At 34.1% G+C, this 22,298-nt stretch overlaps 1 protein-coding gene across 3 annotated transcripts in view; it reads right to left on the reverse strand.

Moving 5' to 3' along the window:
- Positions 1-22,298, reverse strand: part of PAWR (pro-apoptotic WT1 regulator) — a 129,232-nt gene that overhangs the window by 18,336 nt on the left and 88,598 nt on the right. For all 3 annotated transcript variants that reach the window (XM_074270849.1, XM_074270850.1, XM_074270848.1), the window contains 2 exons: positions 20,938-21,066; positions 3,054-3,088 (listed from right to left, as the gene is read on the reverse strand). In XM_074270849.1, the coding sequence (XP_074126950.1) occupies positions 3,054-3,088; positions 20,938-21,066 (164 nt within the window). The remainder of the gene's footprint in view (positions 1-3,053; positions 3,089-20,937; positions 21,067-22,298) is intronic.

Below are 22,298 nucleotides of genomic sequence, written 5' to 3' on the forward strand. Positions count from 1 at the left end.
TAAAAGCACCAAGCCTGGGATCAGGAAGACGAGTCTTCATCTTTACGAGTTCAAATCCGGCCTTAGACACTTATTAGTAGAGTGACCCTGGACAAGTCACTTAACTCTGCCTCAGTTTATTCATCTATAAAATGAGCTGGAGAAATAAAAGGCCAACTACTCCACTATCTTTGCCAAGAAAACCTGAGATGGGGTTACAGGGAGTCAGACATGACAAAAGGACTGAACAACAACAAAGAGGAGGATCAAAGACTGAAAAAATGACTGATAGAACTGATCTGCCAGATCACATGTGCCTATATCACATTAAAAAAACACTTGATTTGGGGGCAAATAAGAAAAAACTCATAGGCTTGCATCCCTCTTTTACAAAAGTTATTTTGTCACAAAAGCCTCGATTTTCTGTAGCAATTTTCAACTATGTAGTTTTTAATCCGCCTTTTACCCTTTATCTTATTCCCTGGGTCTTATCTGATATCTTTTTCAAAAAACATCTCTTCCCAAGTCAATTTTATAACTTGCTAACATAACATATAGCAGAGTAAGAATTTTCAATAGGTTAACCATTTCTTTAATTAAAAGTTAGATAATCATTAAAACTAGAAAATCATAACATTTCCCTCCCCACATTGTTATCATTAGGACTAAGATAACTGCTATTCAATTCATTCATACATCAGTAGGAGAAAAACAATCTTTTAAATTAATAAAAGAATAAAAATGAGAGGGAAAAATTGAAGGTGGAGAAAACAGAAAATGAATATGACAATTAACTTTATAATCTAGGTCACAAAATGACAAGAATTTTTTTTTTAATTCACAGATAAAAACTGCTCAGAAAATATAAAATACAAAAAGTGGCAGAATTAAAACATTTTCTCAATTTGAGAAACATTAAGGTTAAAAATTGTTTCAGGAGAGAAAAATAAAGAAGTCAATCATAAATTGCATTTATAACATTTGAAAAGGTTATAATTGAGTGATATCCTGCTATAGAACATATAAGTTGGCAGATTCAATAACTGAAGTTTATATCCACCCAATAATAACTGATATGAATAGAGAATAATGCAAAGATAATTTATTTTACTATTTGATTAAAAAAAAAACCCCAACATGTTCACCCCCTCCCTTATCCCCTCACCCTCCCTCCCTCCCTCCCTCTCCTCTCTCTCTCTCTCTCTCTCTCTCTCTCTTTCTCTCTCAGCTAAAACTCACTAATGTCAATATCATGAACTCTCAATTATTTTGAGATAATTAATTCACAGTTGTGTGTGCCAGATCTCAATACTAGAGTATAAGTTCCATGAGGACAAGGATTTTGCCTTAAGCCTAGTACTTTTAGCAAATGTCTGTTGCCTTGAATGATTAAGTATCTGTAGTATTTTTGTTTACTTGTCTCAGTATTTATTGAATCTATATACTGATTGTAATACCCTGGGCAAAACACTTAATTTTTCTGAGTATCTAGAACTATAAAATAGGTAAAAACAAGATTATTATTAGAAGGGCCAAATAAGATAATGTATATAAAAATATTTGTACATCCTAAAGCACTATATGACTGTGATCATTATGATTCGAGCATTATAGGAGGAATTTTAAAAATGTAAACACAGAGTTTTAAACTAGTCTATTGAAATCATTTTATGCCAAGTACTTTATAAGCCTTAAAGCATTATATGAATGGGAACCAGTATTTTATATCATGGCAGTTGCCTTCTTTCTTTTTTAAAAATTTTAACTTCAGGGGCGGCTAGGATAGAGCACCAGCCCTGAAGTCAGGAGGATTTGAGTTCAAATTTGACCTCAGACACTTAACCCATTTTTTAAACTGTGTGACCCTGAGCAAGTCACTTAACCCCAATTGCCCCAGGAAAAAAAATTAACCTCAGTTTTGAATTTCTACTCAGGTCCTATTCATAAGCCTCATCATGGCTTGGAAGTGACGGTGGTGAATAACAAAGGTTGTATGTGTTATGAAGGTGCAAGCTATGGCAAGTTCTACTATGCTGGAAAGACCCTGACACTAGCCTGGTAAACAGACTGACTTAGTTTTGAAAGGACTAGTCCAGATAAATTTAGAGAGGCTAGTAGTAACCATTCTGGTTGCAGGATGGTGAATTTTAAGGAACTCTCAATGACCATCTAAATAATGGAGGGGTTATTGTTTGCACCTGCAAAGAGAGCCCACAAGAAAGGGAAAAACAGATCCTCAACATATGGAAATTTTAAAGTTACCTATTTGTATGTCTTATCTTTCCCATTACACTACAAGCTGATAAAAGGCAGAAATTATCTTGGTAAATTCTCCCCCACTCCCTGCTCTAACTTAGCACTAAGACTTTCAAATGTAGATACTTGGTAAATGTTTGTTGTATTTAATACTTTTGGCTCTCTTTTACTGCTAGGAATCTTAACAATTCACACTTTATGTAGAACTTGCTAGTTCTAAAATGCTTTCACATTCATTCTCAGTAAGCACAACAATCCTGTGGGTCAAAAGCAAAAATGATAATTTTGTTCTCTTCTTCCTCATAGCACAAAGAATCTATTTTTTGAAGGATACGATTAGCTATAAGGACCAAATATAGGGATATAATTTTACTCAAAGACATGCAAAGTGAATCCATATGTCCCAGGACCTTCAGCTACTTTGGTCTTGAGTAGGAAACATATTGGTCATCCAACTAGATATCTCCTCTGAAAGATGGCTATTGTCCATCCTGAGAATGACTAGCTTTGATTCCCCTCTTCACTTTGAAAGTTGCTGGCTGAAGAAAAGGTTATTACATAGTAGTACATCTAGAAACCTTAAACTATTATTTTTTATAAATGTGAGTTGTTGTTCACATGCAAATATATTTTATCTCAATATACATCCAGGAATGAGATTTAGGAGGGAGAGAAGAGTTAGTAAGAAAAGCAGACATGTTAACACAAGAAAACATAGTAGAGACAGTCAAATAAGTAAAACACAGTATTGAAGCCAATATTGTACATATATGACATAGATTTGTATATATGTGCATTACATAATACAAAAAACTTACCTTTTGTGTCTACTTGAAGGAGACTTAGATGTTTCCTATTATAAACAAAAAAAGAGTAATACGTTTTAGGAAATTTTGCTCAAGTATACAATTTGCAAACATCAATACAATAAGATTGAAAAAATAAAATTGGGGAAGAGATGTAATATTGAAATGAATATCTGGTCAATCATTACTTTTGTTTTATTTACTTATTTTGAGATTGGGTCTCCTTATTTCACTAGGCTAGAAGTACTAGGACCATTCATAGATCTGATTTCACTAGGAGATCAGTATAGAAGTTTTGATTTGTTCTGATTATGCTCTGGGCTAGTGGGACCCTCCAGAAAGGTGAACCCTTTCCCCAGCCCCAACACATTTGTGATAAGACTTAAGGAGGATAGCTTAGTAGGGCTGAAGTAATTCTCCCCAATTTCAGCTTTCCAAGAGAAGAAATTACATACAGGTATGTACCATCACAGCTGACCAATCAATAAAGTTAGAAATATAAATGAGACAAGTAAATTTTGGAAAACCCTATTATATATCTCCAAGCAATGAGAAGACCAAAAATGAAAAAAATCCAAATCCAAAACACACAATGCCATTTGTAAATATGCGAGGATTTCTTTAATTGAAGAAAATTTTTCGCACAAATGATAACTCAATTTTGTAACTAAAAATGAAAACTAGATAATGTGGGCAGATTTTTTATATTTATATTTGCAAATATTTCCAAATCTTTTTTTTTAATTGGATTTTTTTGGTGTAGCAAATTCCTGGGGAGCGAATTCCTACTAATAGAGAGGCACATACTTTGCAACTAAAGAGCCTCATAGTGCTGCAGGGCATACTTGGAAATTAGATGACTTGTCTCAAGTCACCTAGCTCAGTACCTCACCAGCTTTTCTATATCCACACCTGTCAATTCCATAACACAGGTAAGAAACAACTTCCTGGAATCATAACTACACTGTGCTAATCTTAAATTTGATCCACCTCACCAGAACAGCTTCAACAAACAGAAATTAGTCAACTTTCTTGATAGCACATTTAGCACCTAAGTTATTTTACTCGGATTTAGTCCTGGCTCTCACACTTACTACTATTTTTGCTTAACATAGGGCAGAATTAAATGAAAAAACTTCAGTTTTTTTCCAATTTTACTCTAAAATGTCTATATTCTAGTTCATCTCTAAAATTTTAGAAGGGATAGCCCACAGCTCTACTAAGATTTTCATTCAGGTTAATAAATAAACAAATAAATAGATGGACAATCCTGTTTTGTGTTTAAAAAAAAAGTCAACAGATCATTATGGAGCACAAAATTACCATTATCATTATTATTTCTGTTTTAACAATAATATTTATTTATCATTTTGTGTACAATGTATATGTACACACACATACATACAATTATATAGAAAGCTCTAGCCAATATATGCAAAGTTATAGAAAAGTTTAATAGAAGAAAGTAGTCCCACAATAAAGTCAAGTTGACTGACAGAAATGTTATCAAGCTTGCATAAAAATATGCCTGCAGAGCTGAATAAATGTGACCAACTACACAGGTGGGTAACAAAGTCTCGACCACAAGGTGAAGTCCTTTGGGAGGAAAAAATGAGCTTTGACAACTGGAACTGAGCTATTTTAAGACTGAATGAGTGATCAGTAGGTTCTTGTATCCAGGAAAGCTAAGGAAACTCAGTATTTCAACATTTAACAAACTCTTATCTGTGTCCATTACTTAACGATGGCAGATAAGAGATTCCAGAATGTTTCATTGAACCTTTCTAAGGCAGAAACCATTCCAATTGGATAGGGGGACAGGTTCTCCCAGCCTGGGAAAATTTGGAACAGTGTGACAGATAACCCAAGATCCCAAGGCAGAAATCATTAAGGGTGGGACCCTTTTCTAAAGAGCAAGTGATATTATCTCTAAGTATTTATTTCCTAATAGGTTAGAATTTATACATGTATATATGTATAAATATATATATAGGTTTTAATATAATAAAATACATATATATATATATGTATAAATATATATAGGTTTTAATCTTGGGCATCACAAAGCTGTAATGATAAAAACAAAAAAACCCAAACCAAAACAAAACACACACACACACACACACACACACACACACACACACACAAAAACCACCCTAAGAATATATTAACTTTTAGTTCTGAGTTCTAAAGATACTTGGAAAGTCAGGAGGACCTGAATTCAAATTTGACCTGACACTTTATACTTCCTAGCTGTGTGACTGGAGAAGTCACTTTACTCCAACTTGCCTCAGCAACAAAAAGATGCTGAGAGCTAGGCCTCAACAATTAAATTTTTCCCAAACTCTTCTATAGTTAATCTTTGGAAGGGAATGAAAAACTACTAAACCAAACCTGGTCCTGTCCAACTTTGGGAGGGAGGGAGGAAAGGAAGAATGAAGGGAGGAAGAAAAGGAAAGAGAATAATGAATATATAGTATGTACAGCTATGTGTATATATACACATTTGTGCATGTGTATGTTTATACACACACACATAGCTATATATATATATTTATCATTTGATCTCCTGAAGTTTAAAGTGTTCAAGTGACTTGCTCACAGTCAACAAAGCAAACAGCAGAATCTATTCCCGCCCAAAGGTTTTCCACTACTGCAAACTGTCTCTGTACTGTGTACTCACTGCTCTGGAATGTTTAAAAAAAAAAAAAAAAAAAAAAAAAAAAAAGATAAGGAACTGGTTATTACTGGTTATTTTTCATTTGTAAAAAAGGAAAGAATGAATCTTATCTACAGAAAAACAACAGGCACAAGTATGGCAAGACCTTGTACAGACAAGTCAGAATACCAGGAAAAAACATTCAAATTGGAAATGTTGGCTATTAAAGAATATCAGAATATTGAAATTTAAGAAAATCTCAAAGGACTGAGCTTTGATATAATAAAATTTTCTTTATCCATATAGTAAAGAAAATAAATAGGATGAAAATGTTTACTTCAAAGTAAAATTATAATAAAATTTTTGCATCAGTTAACATGCCTTGTTTCTCTAGAGCTAAAAAAAAATCCAAATATTTCAGTGGTTAGTCCATTTTTTACAGTTTATCTGTCTTTTGAAAAACTAATAATTATTCCTTTAATTTACACTTTAGTTAATCACAACACTACCAAGATCTCTAAAAATCTCTATTTTAAAGAAGCACAAAACCAAACAGAGAAAATATTTTAAAATCTTATTAGTACATACTAAAACACAAAAGAATTTTGTTCATGAGATCTTCTAAATCCACAGCTAAAATAAGAGTTATTGTGACTTTAAAAATAAACAAAATAACAAATCAAAACCATAATTGTTTTGAGTTTGGAACATCAATAGCTAAATCTGAGAAACAATGTATTGGGCAGCTTCATGTCTTCCCTCTACCCAGAGCTCCACCAAAGCTTCCCCTTCTTCTCAATATCTCCCCATTAACAGAATATAAGTTTCTTATGAGCAAGGACTATTTCTTTTGGTCTTTCTATTCACTAAAGCCTACCATTTTTCCTGAAATACTGATGTGTTTACCAAATATTTATTATTATAAATTTGAGAGTACAAATTAAATACCAACTATAGCAAAAATGAAGCATTATCTCAACCAATATTTATTATTTATTTTGATGGCAGGACTTTCATTAAGGTTACTTTATTGAAATAAGCTTCAGATAATCTTTAGCTGGTAATTTGACTGAAGGCTTGAGCTTTCATGGTGCCCTTAGAAAATACTACTTCTGCAGGTTTCACTCCCATATTTAATTTGCACAAAAAAAAAAATTCTAAATCAAAAAATTCTTAAACTCATGGGCAAACTGGTGGCAAGTCCATTTAGTCAAATTGATCCTAGTGACAATAGGCAGCTAAATCTGTCATCAAATTCATATGTAATATGTAACTGTAGCCTGATATGCACTGCTGACGCTTATATTCTATTGGGATAGCCTCAGCTCACCTCTTTGCCACAGAGAGGCATGGGAGAGGAGGACTTTTAGTGAACCATAAAGAAATAAGCAAGGAAAAAAGCCACTCAGAACTGAAATGTGATTCTGCTAGAATTTTAGGTCCTCACAAAAGGGCCTAGAAGGAATAGGGCAAAGTGTTTCTCAAACCAATATTTACTGGTTTAGGAAAAGAGAAGTTTCTGTGACTTCGGCTAGTATGTTTTTGGGAAAGGGTGGTTTTGGTAATAATTATTATCTTGGAAGATGGGGTATCTTTCCCCCTTTGAATTCCCATAATGCCTTAAAGCTTTTAGACTTCCTAAAATGCTTCTATAAACTCCAAACATCCCATCAATAACTGTCAACTACCAGATTCTTTGCTAACAAAGGCAGAGTATGATACCTGACTTCCTGATTTTTATTTTCTAGTCTTTCCAACTCTTAAAAACTGGGCTATGAAAAACAACTCATTATTTACACTATAATTATCTGCATAGCATTTAAACCTTGATGCCATGAACAAAAGATGATTTTGAGGAAAGAAATAAGCGGCCAAAGAAAACTTGAAGAGTACTTAGTCCTTTGAGTTTAGAACAAAATAAAAATCAAAGAAGAAATAATACACCAGAAATCTTTTTTAAAGTGCTTGCAGGCTCTCTGACCCTCACAAGATCTTTCCTTTTTACTTCATGTTTTGTTATCCTTTATTAGAAATGAAAGGACCGGGGCAGCTAGGTGGCGCAGTGGATAGAGCACCAGCTCTGAATTCAGGAGGATTTGAGTTAAAATCAGGTCTCAGACACTTAACATTTCCTAGCTGTGTGACCCTGGGCAAGTCACTTAACCCCAGCCTCAAAAAAAAAAAGAAAGAAAGAAAGAAAGAAAGAAATGAAAGGACCTTACTGTTCACATAGCACAGTTCCTAGAACACAGTAAGCATTTAATAAATGTTCTCTCTCAACTTAAACTCCTATTGGAGCTTATGAGTATACTCTTAAAAGAAAATCTGGAATTAAAAGGCAAAGAAAAAAAATTCAAGACTGTTTTTTCCAAAATCAAATGTAAACTGTGCAGTTTTAAAAGTGCACTTTATTTTAAACATATAATTCTAAAGGAGTGGTCATGAAAGTTGGATGTCTCATTTTTCTCCTAAGCCAGTTCCAAAATGCTAAATCTAAACATCATAAGGATCAGAGTCAGAGCTAAAAAGAAAACTGGAAGTCATTTAAGTCCAACCTGAGAAACAGAGGCCCAGAAAGGTTAGTTGTCTTTCTAAGGAGTCATAAAAGTAATAATGTGGAAGATCCTAGATTTGAATGCAGATTATACTCTAAATTTAACTATTTCTAATGCAACAAACCCAAATTTCAGTGCCTGCATTTACTGGTTATTTCATTTATGTCACCCAAAAAAGAGATGACATTGGACCTGGAGATATAACTAGAAAAGCTTCAAAAAACAGGAAGAGTTTTCTAGCTTATGGACAGAATTATCAGGGCTTTCATAGTCCACTTTGGCCTGACCCTTCCATATTTTCATTTGGATGGAGAAAACATCAGTAATCTAGAAAGAGAAGAGGCAATAACTTTTCATATATTCCAACAATGGCCAGAGCTTGTATTTCATATCTTTTTCTTGTGGAGAAGAAGAATCACACTGGGTATTATTGTTAGACTTAAGGCAAGTAGGGAAGGGTTGGCCTACCTGTATAGATTCCTATGTTCCAGATCACCAAACATTTTGCACAAGAAGCAAGCTACTGCTTGTCACCCATTTGGGCAATGTAGTGTAAAGTTAACAGCCTTGGTCTTCAAGTCAGAAGACTGAGTTCACAAATCTCTATGATACTTTTTTTTTTTTTTTAATTATTATAGCTTTTTCTTGACAGAACATATGCATGAGTAATTTTTCAACACTCTCCCTTGTAAACACTTCTGATTCAACTTTTTCCTTCCTTCCCTCCACTCCCTCTCCCCTAGATGGCAGGCAGTCTATGATAGCCAATTCAGTTTTCTAGTTTTCCTCAGTTTTTAAAAATAGATTTTTGTACCCCACAAGTTGTTGCAAGGTAGGATGCTTTATAAATAAGAAAGTGCTGAATTAAGTGAAGGTTGTTCTCCACAAATTCTAAAAGCACAGAATATTCAGGATACTTTCCAAAACCCATTGGGTTAAATGGCAGACATCCCTTGGGGTGATCCAACTCAAAGCTAGGGATTGACCTTTCTCTACCCTGTTATGCATCACTCAAATCCTTGCTACTGGAGAACTGGGCTCATACTTTGAATTTAAGTTGCACTGAGTTTCAATGAGAAATAAGAAGCCATGAAATTGAACAAAGCCTTGGACTCTAGAAATAGTTAAGCTAAAGATGAAAGAGAATGAACATCTTGCATACCAAATGTTTCAAACATATCATGTTATCCAAATGTCATTTTTGTGGTAAACCACTACCAAAAAGCTTCCACATACACAGAAAAGCTAGTTTTCAATTATATTTTTTAAAAAGCTTAATGAGTAAATGAAAATGTTTAGCTAGTGGTATTTAGATGCAAGCCTGAAAAGAAAACTGAAGTTTAGTGTTTATATGCTAAAAGTACATTTTATTGAATACAGATGATGAAACTGTGTGATATTTTTCACGTGTTATTTCCTATAAATGTTTTCTCCCCTCCTGAAGTGTACTTATCAAACATACAAAAAATCCTTAGTTTATAAATTGATATTCTTATATCTGTATGAACTGGTCCTTTAAAACAAGGGTTCTTAAATTGGAAGAAGGGTCCTGTTTACTTGAGAATACATAACACATATGCTTATAAACATATGCCATATATAATACATCCATGTAAACATATACATCATATGTAGTGATAACTATTTTTCAATATACTTGATTTCCTTTGCAAGCCTAATCAAATGTAAGACATTTACATCACCCAGAAAAGAGATGAAAATAGACCTGGAGATATGACTAGAAAAATTTTAAAAACAGGAAGAGTTTTCTAGCTTTAATTTATATATTTAAAAACATTATTCTGAGAAAGGGGTCCATAGGTTGCTCAAGGAGAACCCAATACAAAATAGGTTAAAAATTTCTACCAATTATATTCTTAAAATGGCATACCAGTGCACAATACCAGTGTCAGACTCCCTTACTATAAAGTTCTAAAATCCTTTGTCTTTTTCATATCTGGGGTGGCTAGGTAGAGTGGATGTTAGATATTAAATCAGATACAACCAAGTTCAAATTCTGCTTCTAACATCAGTGACTCAGGGCAAATCATTTTCAGTTATCAATTTCCTCATCTCTAAAATGGGGATAATGATAGTACCTAATTTTAAAGGGTTGTGAGAAAGTGTAAAGCACTTTCTTAAAGCATTACATAAATGTAAATATTATTATATATCTAAACTGACTATTTTATATCCCTACTACAATGGCAGATATTTTCATCATTTTAAAACTTTTATAGCACTAGACCTTTTTAATCATCTTTCAAAATCCCTACACAATGTGAATTGATTTATCTTTTCTGGTCTTAACACAATAAATCCCTTTCACATAGTTTCAGTATCTCTTTCTTCTTTGCATTTGCCTAAATCAACCTCCATTCCTAGAATACATACTCTCTCCTGGGACATTACCAGTCACTTTGACTTATGTCTTGCCACTGAACTCCAGTGACTCTAGAGGAAAGAATAAGGCTCATGACTTTGCCTAACTCTGCCTCATTTAAATCCAATTCACTGGCAAGTCAGGACACCAACCGTCACTCATATCAATGGTTCTCTTAGAGAATAAAGGAAAATCCCCTCATCTTTTCAAAAATTCTTTTATTCCTTTTAAGTTCATCTCAGATATCATCTCCTTGTATCTCTTTTTTTACATCTTTTGTTGGTTCTTGTTCATCTCTTTGTCTCTCTACTCCCCCAGTTAACTTGTTTATTGCATTTCCTACTCCCACTTATCATACATCTTCCAGTAAATTATAAACTCCACGAGGGCAAGAAGTGTTATTTTTTTTCTTTGCATACCAAAAGTCTTACAGTGCTTTGTACGTACACACACACACACACACACACACACACACACACACACACACACACACACACACACAGAGGTGCTTAATAAATGTGTGGAAGTGCAGCTAGTTCACCATTATCTCATTAACTATAGGATAAATAAGATGCAATAAAGCCAAATACCAATAGCCCATGCTGGGATCAAGTGGTACCATGAATTAATAAATGGGTAATTAGCGGGTCGAGAATGAAGACCATGGCCATGGAGAAATTTCTGAGGCTGTACTAAACTAGAAGTAGAATATCTCTCTAATGAAACTTCCTAACTTGGTAAAGCCTTTGCTAATAGAGATTTACCACTTTTAACAAATAAACTGGATCCTGATGTAGTTTTTCATCATCCTGATGTAGGGAGGTATACTCATTTTAAAAAATTAAACTAACATCACATTCTTGAGGTCAGTATTGGGAAGGTCTTCTGTAAGTTTGTTAATGGGAAGCCATGTAATACATCAATTTCCTGCATTCCTAGCAATTTTGGGGATAATTAGTCATTTGAAACTTTAATACAAGAAAGTCTTGAATATTTCTACATAACTTCCTTGGCATATCTGATACATTCAAGAATTCTGTTAGTGATATTGTTTCTGAGAAAAACTGACATACTAAAATACGAAATTATAATATGTTTATGCTCCATAATGTTTAAGCAATTAGGATGAAAACAATGGTGCTACTATTTCTAGTCCTGAATTACTGACTTATCCTAATAGTTTAGGTTCTAATTTGAATACTCAAAGGCTTATTCTTTGTTTATGTATTAGGATACATTCTTTTCTTACATAATAAAATTCTGTGAATAAATGCTACACTATTTCACTGTAATTCTAGTAAATCAAATTACATATTGAACAGTTAAAGGCTCTAAAAATTGAGACAATGGAACCACTCTGAATAAAGTTCAGGATTAAACAAACTCTGTGGGACATTTTATATTTACTCATTATATTGTTGGATTAATTTAAAAAAACAGCTTAAATATTTTGATTATGTTGAATTTGGTGTATTTTAGAGCACATAATAAAGGCAAGAAATAATTATATGCCCATAAAATTATTTTACATAAGAAGAGTTCTAGATTTTCTAGTGGCATCTTCTTTAGATGATCCTTAATTATGAGGAGATTACTTTGGTTTAGCAGAACATAGTGCAGATGTGTCCTATATCAAAATTGGAGAGAATTCAGCCACAGACTTGGCTAAGGACCAGGCCAGTTGGTTTCCACCAGAAGGCTAGCCCTCAGGTGATAATTTTGAGAGGATAGGAGGGAAGAAGGAGCACAGCACATTTATTTATTTATTTTAGTTAGCTCGAAGTCTCAAAGGTCCTCCCCAATCTGGCACCAAACCACCTCTCTAGCTTTACCTCTCCCTATGACTTCCTTTTGCCAAAGTGGACGTTATTATCTTACTTCTGAACCTGCACTATATTTACCTGCTTTGGTGCCCTTGCTGAAAGTGTTCTCTAATGTCATGAATTGCTTCCTTTCCCCTTTCTACCTGCAGCATTCCTATCAATTCTTCAAGTGGTTCCATATTACTAAGTCAAAATACACACTCCTCATTTTGTCTTCTAAAATGCCCCAAAATCTAGCCACAGCTCATGTTTTCAGGCTCCCTGCTATATTATTATCCTCCATGCATTCCTCAATCTAGCAAAGCTGATCTACCTTCAGCTTCCCATATAACACATCCCATTTCCTATTTCCATGATCTTGCAGAAATTTCCTCACATGTTCATCTCTTAATCTGATTTCCTTCAAGACCTGATTTAAATACCACTTCCTACAGAAAGCCTGGCTTGATGCCATCAATTACTAGTGTCCCCTTCCTCAAAATTATTACTTAATTTTAATTAATTTATATTTATCTACCAATTTCATTACCTGACTTCTGGTGAGCACTTACTGCGAAGAGTGAAGTTTACCCTTCAATGAGACAGATGAAAATGTGCTTCAAAGTCATTCCTGCTAAGTTACACTGATCAGATTCTGGGTTCCCTTAGTTGAACCCCTCCCCAAGGAACAGAAATCTCTCTACCTCCAAATAATGCATTTGAGGAAAATTTTAGTAGTGGTGGACTTTTAAGTTCCAGCAAATAATGATTCTTATACAGAGTTATCCTGTGTTTTTTACATGGTGTCATCATATGCAGTCAGAATTCATTGTAAATGTTGAGAAAGAATGAAAAATAGAAAGATATTGCCAAACATTTTGTAGAATTTCACTTTCTTTCAAATTAGAGGCTACAAATACTCAATAAGGATCTGGAAAACCATAAAACAAAGCATACTTTCTACACCTCAGGGCAACAAGGGGGGAGAACAACTAAGATTGAATATTGAATCCATTGTTACCCAATGTTTCCCTATTGGATCACAAAATCAGAAGTACAACTTGGAGAACCTTTAAAATAATCTAGTCCTCCTTCTTTATTTTATAGATAAGGTTCTGAGGCCAGTAGATGATTAATACTTATTGAATTACCTTGATTGTTTTTAATGATCACAAGGAAGGGATTCAATCTTGGACAGGGGAATGAGGTGAAAAAGGACTAATGTAATACTTTAAAAAAAAAAAAAAGCATCACTGAAACTTTTTTAAACAAAGATTCAGGAAAAAAATGAAATAAAACCTTTCAACACAATAAGTCAAGGTGTTACACAATTGGTTTAAGATATACTTTTCCTTAATGAGAGCTTCTTTACAATGAATAGGATTGGTTTATGTTTCAGAGCAGGGATACAGGAAGGGAGAGACAAGGTATGGTGAGCTGAGAAAATGCTCTTAAAGCCCATTTTGCTTTGTATCCATGTAAAATAATTCTACATCATATCTTAAAAATGGTCAGGGAGGAAAATCCTGCAGACATTGTCTTTACAGGTGCATTGGCAGCTCATGGTCTATAAAGAACAAAAAAATATAAAACCACACCTGTAATGGGATCAGACGAAACTAAATCCAGTTGAATGCAATGAGAAATGATACAGAATTTTGCCAAATAAACTCAATGCAAACAGTTCCATGCAAATCATAGTAACATCACTAAAATTTTATGGATCCCAGATATATGAACATTGAGGGATGGAAAACAAGGCTAATGAAAAATTCTCATCTTCCCCAAACATTTACAAATACATAACTCTTTTCTACCTGGTGTTCAAGTATATCTTGGTCTTGGATTGTACTTATGATACCCTATCTCTCCAGCTTAAATCTTCAACGTGCTCTATGTTCCAGCCAGCTAGAAAACTTTTATTTCGCCACCCTCCCCAATAGACATTCTCATACATCCATGCCTTTGTTCAAAATTCCCTTTCTCCTCATCTATCCTATCATCTACATCTATCCTATATTCCATATTGTTCTTTCCTAATCAACTCAAATGCCCCTTCCAACTCCCCAGACCTCAGTCCCATTATAACAGTTTTGACCATGTAATATTTTAAATGTAGCTACATGTGTTGCTGTTTTACTTCTTTCTCCATTTAACTTAAGTTTTTGAAAAACAGGGTTCTGTGCTAGTTAATTTTGCCTGCTTCAGCTTTCCCTATTCTGGCATAAGTGCTCAGCAAACAGCTGTCCCTTCAAATAATATCTGTTGTATTATATTGCATTGGGTTAAAGTGGCCTATAATACAAAGTTCCATATCAGTGACTCTTTATGTTCCACTGACTCCATTTTAAATCATTTTATAAAATAGCTATTTATGCCACAAATTGGATCCCACTGTAGATCCACTACCCTTCCTTTGGTAGCCTCCATTTTTAAATATAACAATTCAACCAGGAATGATGTGTTTTGGTAAAAGAATTAAGGATATTATTTCTTAATAATTACTATAAATAAATTTAATAATTTTAATAATTAATATAACATACCTGGTCTGTAGCAGGCACAGTGCAAGGTCTTAGGGACATAAAGAATTATGATTCAAGGAGCTTATATCAATAGGCAATGTGGCATGGTAGAGAAAATGCTAGACTTAGGATTCACATCTTACCTCTGAACTGTTTCATTTCAGTCTTTTACTTCAAGTATTTTACTTGATCATCTCACTTCCAGCTCTAATTTGTCATCCTACGATCCTACTGGTGGAAACTAAATAACCACAAGAAGGTCACAGGCATAAATACAAAGTAAATTGGAGATGGAGCATTAACCACTGAGTGAAGGATTCTGAGATTCTAAGGAGATAAGGGGTTTATATTACAGGGACTGTATTCCAGAGATGGGAGACAGTTTGTACAAAGGCACAGGGGCTGAAGATAAATTTCACATAGTAGGAATTGCAAGCATGGAGCTCTTGAGGACAGAACAGGAGGGGAAGGGAGTATAAACACACAAATCTGAACAAGTAGGCTAGAGGTAGACTGCGAGTTTAAATGCTAGTTTTTACTTTGTTCTGCCCTGCAAAGAGTAAAATCTCAAAATGAATTTAGGAAAAGAAAAAACTTCCCTCTCACAAGGAATTAAATAATTATCCTTGTTACTCAATATTCTTTTAAAAGTTGTGAGAAAAGAACTATGGTGCCATAGTAGCCAACATAGACATATGACTGACAATGATTAGAAATTAAGTACATGTTAAACAGAAATTAATAGTATCTTAAAGAAGGGATAGTGCCTGTAATCCTATCACTATTTACAAATGCAGCATCCACTTTAGCCAATGACTAAAAGAAGTAGGGAATGGGGGTCAGATGGATGGAATGGATGGAACAGGAAGACATAGCTGACCACATGCTGGAATTAGTAATCAACAGATTTGGATTTGAATTCTATTGGTATATTTTCTATACATGGGGCCATAGAAAAATCACTTAGTTTCTCAGAGCCTCATTTTTCTCATCTATGATACAGGAATATGACACTATCCATATCATTATATTTATCTTAAAGGTTTGTGCTAATGCTGGATAAATGCTTTGAAAACTTTTTTTTCCCTAAAGTAATATGAAGGAAACCAGATGGGACTTCTGTAGAAATAGCCAGGAGTTTGGTCAAATTCCCTAGAGTTCTCTCAATGAGTTCCTTTTACTAATAGGTAAAGGATATTTCAGTTCGATGAATTAAGATTTGAATCCCAATTCTCCTACTTACTACTTTTGAGTTCCTTGACATCTCCAGTCTCCATTTTCTCATCTTTTCAATGAGGATATTAGACTAGGTGATCTTTACATATAATGCTAGATTTAAATGCTAAGATTCTCCCACAAAGATGGTGAAAGATCAGGAAACTAGGCAATATAAGTCAACAAGAATTTATTAAATATCTGCTATGGGTAAGGCACTTGGCTAAGCCATGCAACCATGGTTAAATAAGGGGAGGGAGGGGAAGAATTGCATGCTTATTTGGCACAGGATTATAGCCATTCATAAACACTTGAGGACCAATGAGTAAAACTCATAGGGAGACATTTCTCTGTTTAATAAAAAACTGCAGACAAATCAATAGCTTTTCTCCATTGGTTCTGAGTTCCCTGTCCACAGAAATATAACAGCAGAGGTTAAATGAATACAAGACTGTTCTGAAGAGGATTAATTTAGAAATCCTTTTCAGCTATAAGATCCTATGACTTCCTGAAATTCTACAAGTAATTATATAATCTTGCAGGCTAATATAGTCTTTTAGAATATAAATACAATCAAGAAAGTAGAGGAAAAGAGACAGAGAAAGAAGTTAAACTTTATTCATAGCTGTGTTAGTTTAATTGAAGTCTTTTGTTTTTTTAAAATCATCTAGATGATTTATTTTTACAAATCAGATCACTTTTCTAGAAGTACTAGAGAAACAGAGTTTTTATGGAAGTAATATAAGGAGAAAATACAGAGAAGTTTAGTAAAAAATGTTAGTCACGTATGATTAATCATATTTTCATATTTTGGTATGATCACTAATTACACTTGTCAAGGATATATATTGCGGTATTCTCTTGATTACAATGCTATGGCAATGAAAAGTACCAGATTTTCACACTGCTTTAAGTCTTGGGTTCCAATAATTACCAGGCGCTAAGGTATGCCTTTGGGAAGTCCATAACCTCCCAAACTTCTCATTTTCTTTTTGTGAAATGAAGGTGTTAAATTAAGAAGAGGTGGAGGGGTATAGATGGCCCCAACTCATTTCCTCTTTTATATCTATAATTAAACCAGAATCCAACAAAACACCAACTCCAAAAGTTCCTAGTAATTTTGATTTCCTCAACCCCTTTACATAAATCAGTGTATTGTGAACCCCCATGGAAATCTAATATTTTACTCATAACATTCTTCAATTATATACTCCTTAAGGCACTATTAAAGAACTGTGAGCACTACCCTCTTGGATCATTATGCAAAACTAATTAACTACAAAACAGGAACCACTGGTATATTTTAACCCATCCATTTTGCTGAACAGCAAACTGAGGCCAAGAGACCAAGAGCCTTGGCTGAGTGACTTCCTCCTTTACATCTCATATGTAAAGTGAGTATAATATTTGTACTAGCTTACATGTACAGACCTTCAGCTGTTGTAAGAAAAGGTCTTTGTAAATTAAAAAAGCTTTATCTAAATATGACTTTTTTATGTTTACTCCTATCTTTTTTAAAAATAAGAATGGAAAGTAAGATTTTGTAAACCAAATTATTGTAAACAGAAACCAGGATTATTCTGAATTATGCTAATTGGAGGAAATAACAACACTCAACAGCTAAAGCAAGCCCAGAGTGAGAATCACAGACATGAGTTGGTCAGAGCAGGGTAGATTATTTAACTGATCATTGCAAGTACAAAATTCCCTTAATCAAATATAAATGAATTCAAATGTAAAAACAAAACATTCTAAAAATCAGATAGAGTGATCCATTCATTAATCACCAATAAAAATGAAAATCCTTCAACAAAAGGGCAATCTCCCTCCTCCATAACAAAATCACCCACAAATTCCATCCTCATTCCCACCTCTGTGCTGGAACACTGCCCCTTTCATTCTCTCAATTGGTTATTTTAACATTGAAAATAAGCTTTTCCTTCAGCTAGCTCTTTCTTTCATTCTAAGCCATGGTGATCTCTACTTTCTCTGAGTTCTTGTCACAATTGAGTGTGTAAACTAAACAACTTATTATCACAGTTTTTGCACAGAAGGCCCCATACTTCAAATCCTAGAATCCCATTCCCCCATGTTTGGGAATAAAGTTAAGAAAATATATCGTCCTCTAAAACTGAAGTTGGTAATAATTAAGAAAACATGAGTAAAACTAGGCAGCATCTACATTAGTAATCCAGAATAAGAGAGTTTATAAACATAGTGTTAATAACATTTGAGTGGCTATTAAACTATCAAGATGAAGAAGTTACGCAGGAAATCAGCTTCCCCCCTTGCCATATAATCATCTACACAGGGATATAGCCTCTATACGATTTCTTGAACAAGATGCTCCATCTCTAGATTCCAGGCATTTTTCATCTGTCCCCCATGCTTGGAATGTTCTCCCTTCTCATCTCCAATCTTCTTTCCAAGTTCCACTTCCCTCTTTGCATTCTTTTCTTTTTTTTTTTTTTTTTCCTGTATGTGGCATAATTACCCATATTTGTTTGTCATTTTCTCCCCTAGATTGTAAGCTCCTGGAAAGTAGGGACTGCTTTTTGTCTCTTTTTATATCCTCACTGCTTAACAAGGTGCCTATGACACAGTAGGCACTTAAATTCTTATTGACTGCAAGAAACCAAGGATATAAGCTTAAGAAAGATGTAGATTTAAATTGTAATATTAGCTTTACCTTATTCTTAGAAATTGTATGTTTGTGTAGAGGTAATTTTATGACAGGTTCATATTAAGATCTAAGAATTCAATTATGCACAGTGCTAGTTATAGAGCCAGGAGATAAAAACAAGACTGTGTCAGCCCTCAAGGAAACTTTCTCCTTCCACAGGAAAGAATACAAAATGTTGGCAAATAAGTTAAGTACAATGTATTTACAAAGCAATTTCCTGGGGGGAAAACCCTATCAAGTAGAGGGATCAGGCATGGTCTTAGGGAAGAGATGGTCCCTGGGATAGGCTCCAAGGAAGCTAGGGATTCTGTAAAGCAGAAGTAGAGCTTCACATATAAGGTAGGAGTTTTATTTATTTCCTGACCCAAGGGTCAGGAAATGAAATGCCAGGTTCAGAAAAGAAAGAAGGATAAAATGATAGCAGGGACATCAAAGAGGGGCATAGGTGGCATAGTGGATAGAGTACCAGCCTTAGAATCAGGATGGCCTGAGTTCAAATCAGACCTCAGCTACTTGTCTGTGTGACTAGCTGTGTGACCCTCAATAAGTCTTTTAACCCCAACTGCCTTACAAAAAGCAAAACCCAGAAAAAGATACTGAAGAGAAAAGGTCCTATGTGTACAAAATTATTTGGAGTAGCTCTTTATATATGGCAAAAAACTGGAAAGTGAGGAAATGCCCGTCAATTGGAAAACAGCTGAACAAATTATGGCATATGAATGTAATGTAATATTACAGTACTGTAAGAAATTATAAAGGGAAAGATTTCAGAGGAACCTTGGAAGACTTGTATAAATTGATTCAATGCTCCCTAAGCAATGCTTTCCAAACTGAGAATTATATGGTTGTCAATTCTATTTTTATTTATTTATTTAGCAGCAACAAAGTGAACAATGTGACTATATATATATATATATATACATATATATACACATATATATGTATATATATACACACACAAAAAATATCTCTGGCACATATTTATTATTTTTCAAATATATGTGGATAAAAGTGGTGATAAAGTGAAAATCCCATCTAATTAAAAAAAAAGTGATGCCAATGAAATATAGCTCCTCTCTTAAGTGGGAGATGACTAAAATGGACGAATTTAGGTATATATCATCAGACAAGGCATCATGATCAATTTTTTTTTTGGCTTAATTCTTTTTCACAACAGATGTTTCAATGGAAAAGACCCACATAAAGACAAATAATGACCAAAAAAATTGTTGTTGTAATTTAAAAGAAGTTATTTTAGACTGATCTCATTTACTCTCCTGAAATAGAGGCAAGGCAAAAAGATAAAAGAAATGATACAGCATCTTTGAAATTAAATAACTTACTGCACAATTCTCATGCAAACTTAATGGCTAAGGTGGAAAATTCTAACTTGGATGATAATATGATTAAGATAGATTCAGAACTGGCTAAATATCCAGAAATCAGTGTCATGGGATAATGGGACAACCTGATTGGAAGATTCAAGGGTCCACTGCTGGCCCTGATTTCTCCAGCTTTTATTAACCACTTAGATGCAAATTAGATGCAAAACATATTTTGTTTTCTTAAATCAGGAAATTTTGATGAACTGTGCACTGGAATGAATTTAAGAAAATATAATACCCATCACCCCAATTTTCTTCATAAAACAAAAGCATATCTGCTTACTTTAAAAAAAAAATCAATAATCTTCTGGAAGAATACTAATCATCAAAGATTCGAGGTTGTAGGTCCCAATCAGAAAAGGGTATGGTAGGCATGAGTTGGAACTACTAAGTATAAAACAGTGATATAAGTAGGGAAGTAGAAAAAGAGATGGGTGGTCATATATTAGAACCAAAGGATAGCCAACAGACAGCTTCCCCAAAGGTATCTCATTAATGTCAAGAGACCTAGCAGAAGGGTCTTCAACACACTTAATGTTTCCCTCATAAACAAAGAATCATTAAAGATAAAATAAGTAGGTGATATTAGATGAAATCTGACAGCAAAATTCACTAAAAACCTTTGGAAATTTGGAAGATGACTATATTTAGATGATCTGTTGATGTGCTTATAATTTTAAAATCTTTACCGCTAATAGGGATGAACCCCCAGGGTCTGAGGCTGCAGCTTCGTTCTGTTTTGTATTCTGTTGTGTGATAGCATCTTCTCTTTTCCTCTCTTTTTGGCCCTCTTCATCATCTTCATATTCATCTAGACCCTAAAAAAAGAAAGGGAAAAAAAATAGACTCATTGATATATGCAACTAATGATTCTCATGATAGATTAAAATATTTGCATGCAATTATTAGTAATATTTGCCCCATTATTACTTTGAAAGCCTATCAGGTGTGTTCTTTAAAAATTGAATTTAAAAATAATTTTAATAAACTGAGCCACATTTTAAATGCATCAAGATTGCAGACGGTTCTGAATAGAGAATTTTTCCATCATCAAAGACAAAAACAAAAATCCTTGGGCAGGTAAGTTAAACCTTCCTAAGCCTAAGTTTCTTCCCCTAAATTGAAGAGGCTGATCTAAATGATCTAATTACCACTGTAATTCTAAATCTTCCGATTGTTTTGTAATGCTAAAAGAAATTGGCTTACTTTCAACTCCTCCTCCAGGACATTCTATCTCCTCTCCTAAGGCACAAGAAATCCATCCCCCATGCTTGAAGAGCATTCCCTCCACAAAGCCTCTTGTAATGCTCAGCTTTCTTTAAAGTTTCACTCAACTGAGGTCTTCAAAGAAGTCTCCCAATTACAAGTGCTATCCTACCCTGAAGCTAAAATGAATTTGTATATAATATATATTTTTATATCACAACCCCTCCCACTTCAAATAAGAATGAGTTCCCTAATATAAGTTATAAGCGACCTTAACAGTGAGATTGAAATAATTCTCCACAGGCCCGGATCGGAGTTCTAAAGTCAACATTTACCAGTTATATATGATAAATGGAGGCTTACAATTTATAAAATGGGGATAACATTTACACTATTTGAGGACATAATGTTGTACAGAGTGAAGAATATAGGGGGGGGGGGTTCAGCTAGTTGCTGTGTGACTGTAGCCAAGTCACCTATTGAATCAGGTCTTGGAACAAATGACTTTGAAGGTCTCCCTTCATAGGACTGCAGAGAAAATATAACTTTTCTTCTTTTCCTGTTACTGTTTTTCACTATTTTCAGAGTCTAAAGTGATTTATTTATTATAGTAAATCATTTATAATAAATTAGTTACTTTATTCCTCTGATCACCATCCAAATTTACTCTCTCATTCTTGCACTTTTATAACCAACTACTTTTTAACTCCAAACATTTCCCACTGGCCTCAGTCTAATTGGACTAGAGAGACCAGAGCTTTACTCCAGGATCTTATAATCTCATTAGCTGACTCCAGAAATGTGCACTTTCTGTCTCTCCAGATTCTACATTCACAGCAGATTC

This window comes from Sminthopsis crassicaudata, chromosome 5 (assembly GCF_048593235.1).
Source record: "Sminthopsis crassicaudata isolate SCR6 chromosome 5, ASM4859323v1, whole genome shotgun sequence".
NCBI lineage: Eukaryota > Metazoa > Chordata > Mammalia > Dasyuromorphia > Dasyuridae > Sminthopsis > Sminthopsis crassicaudata.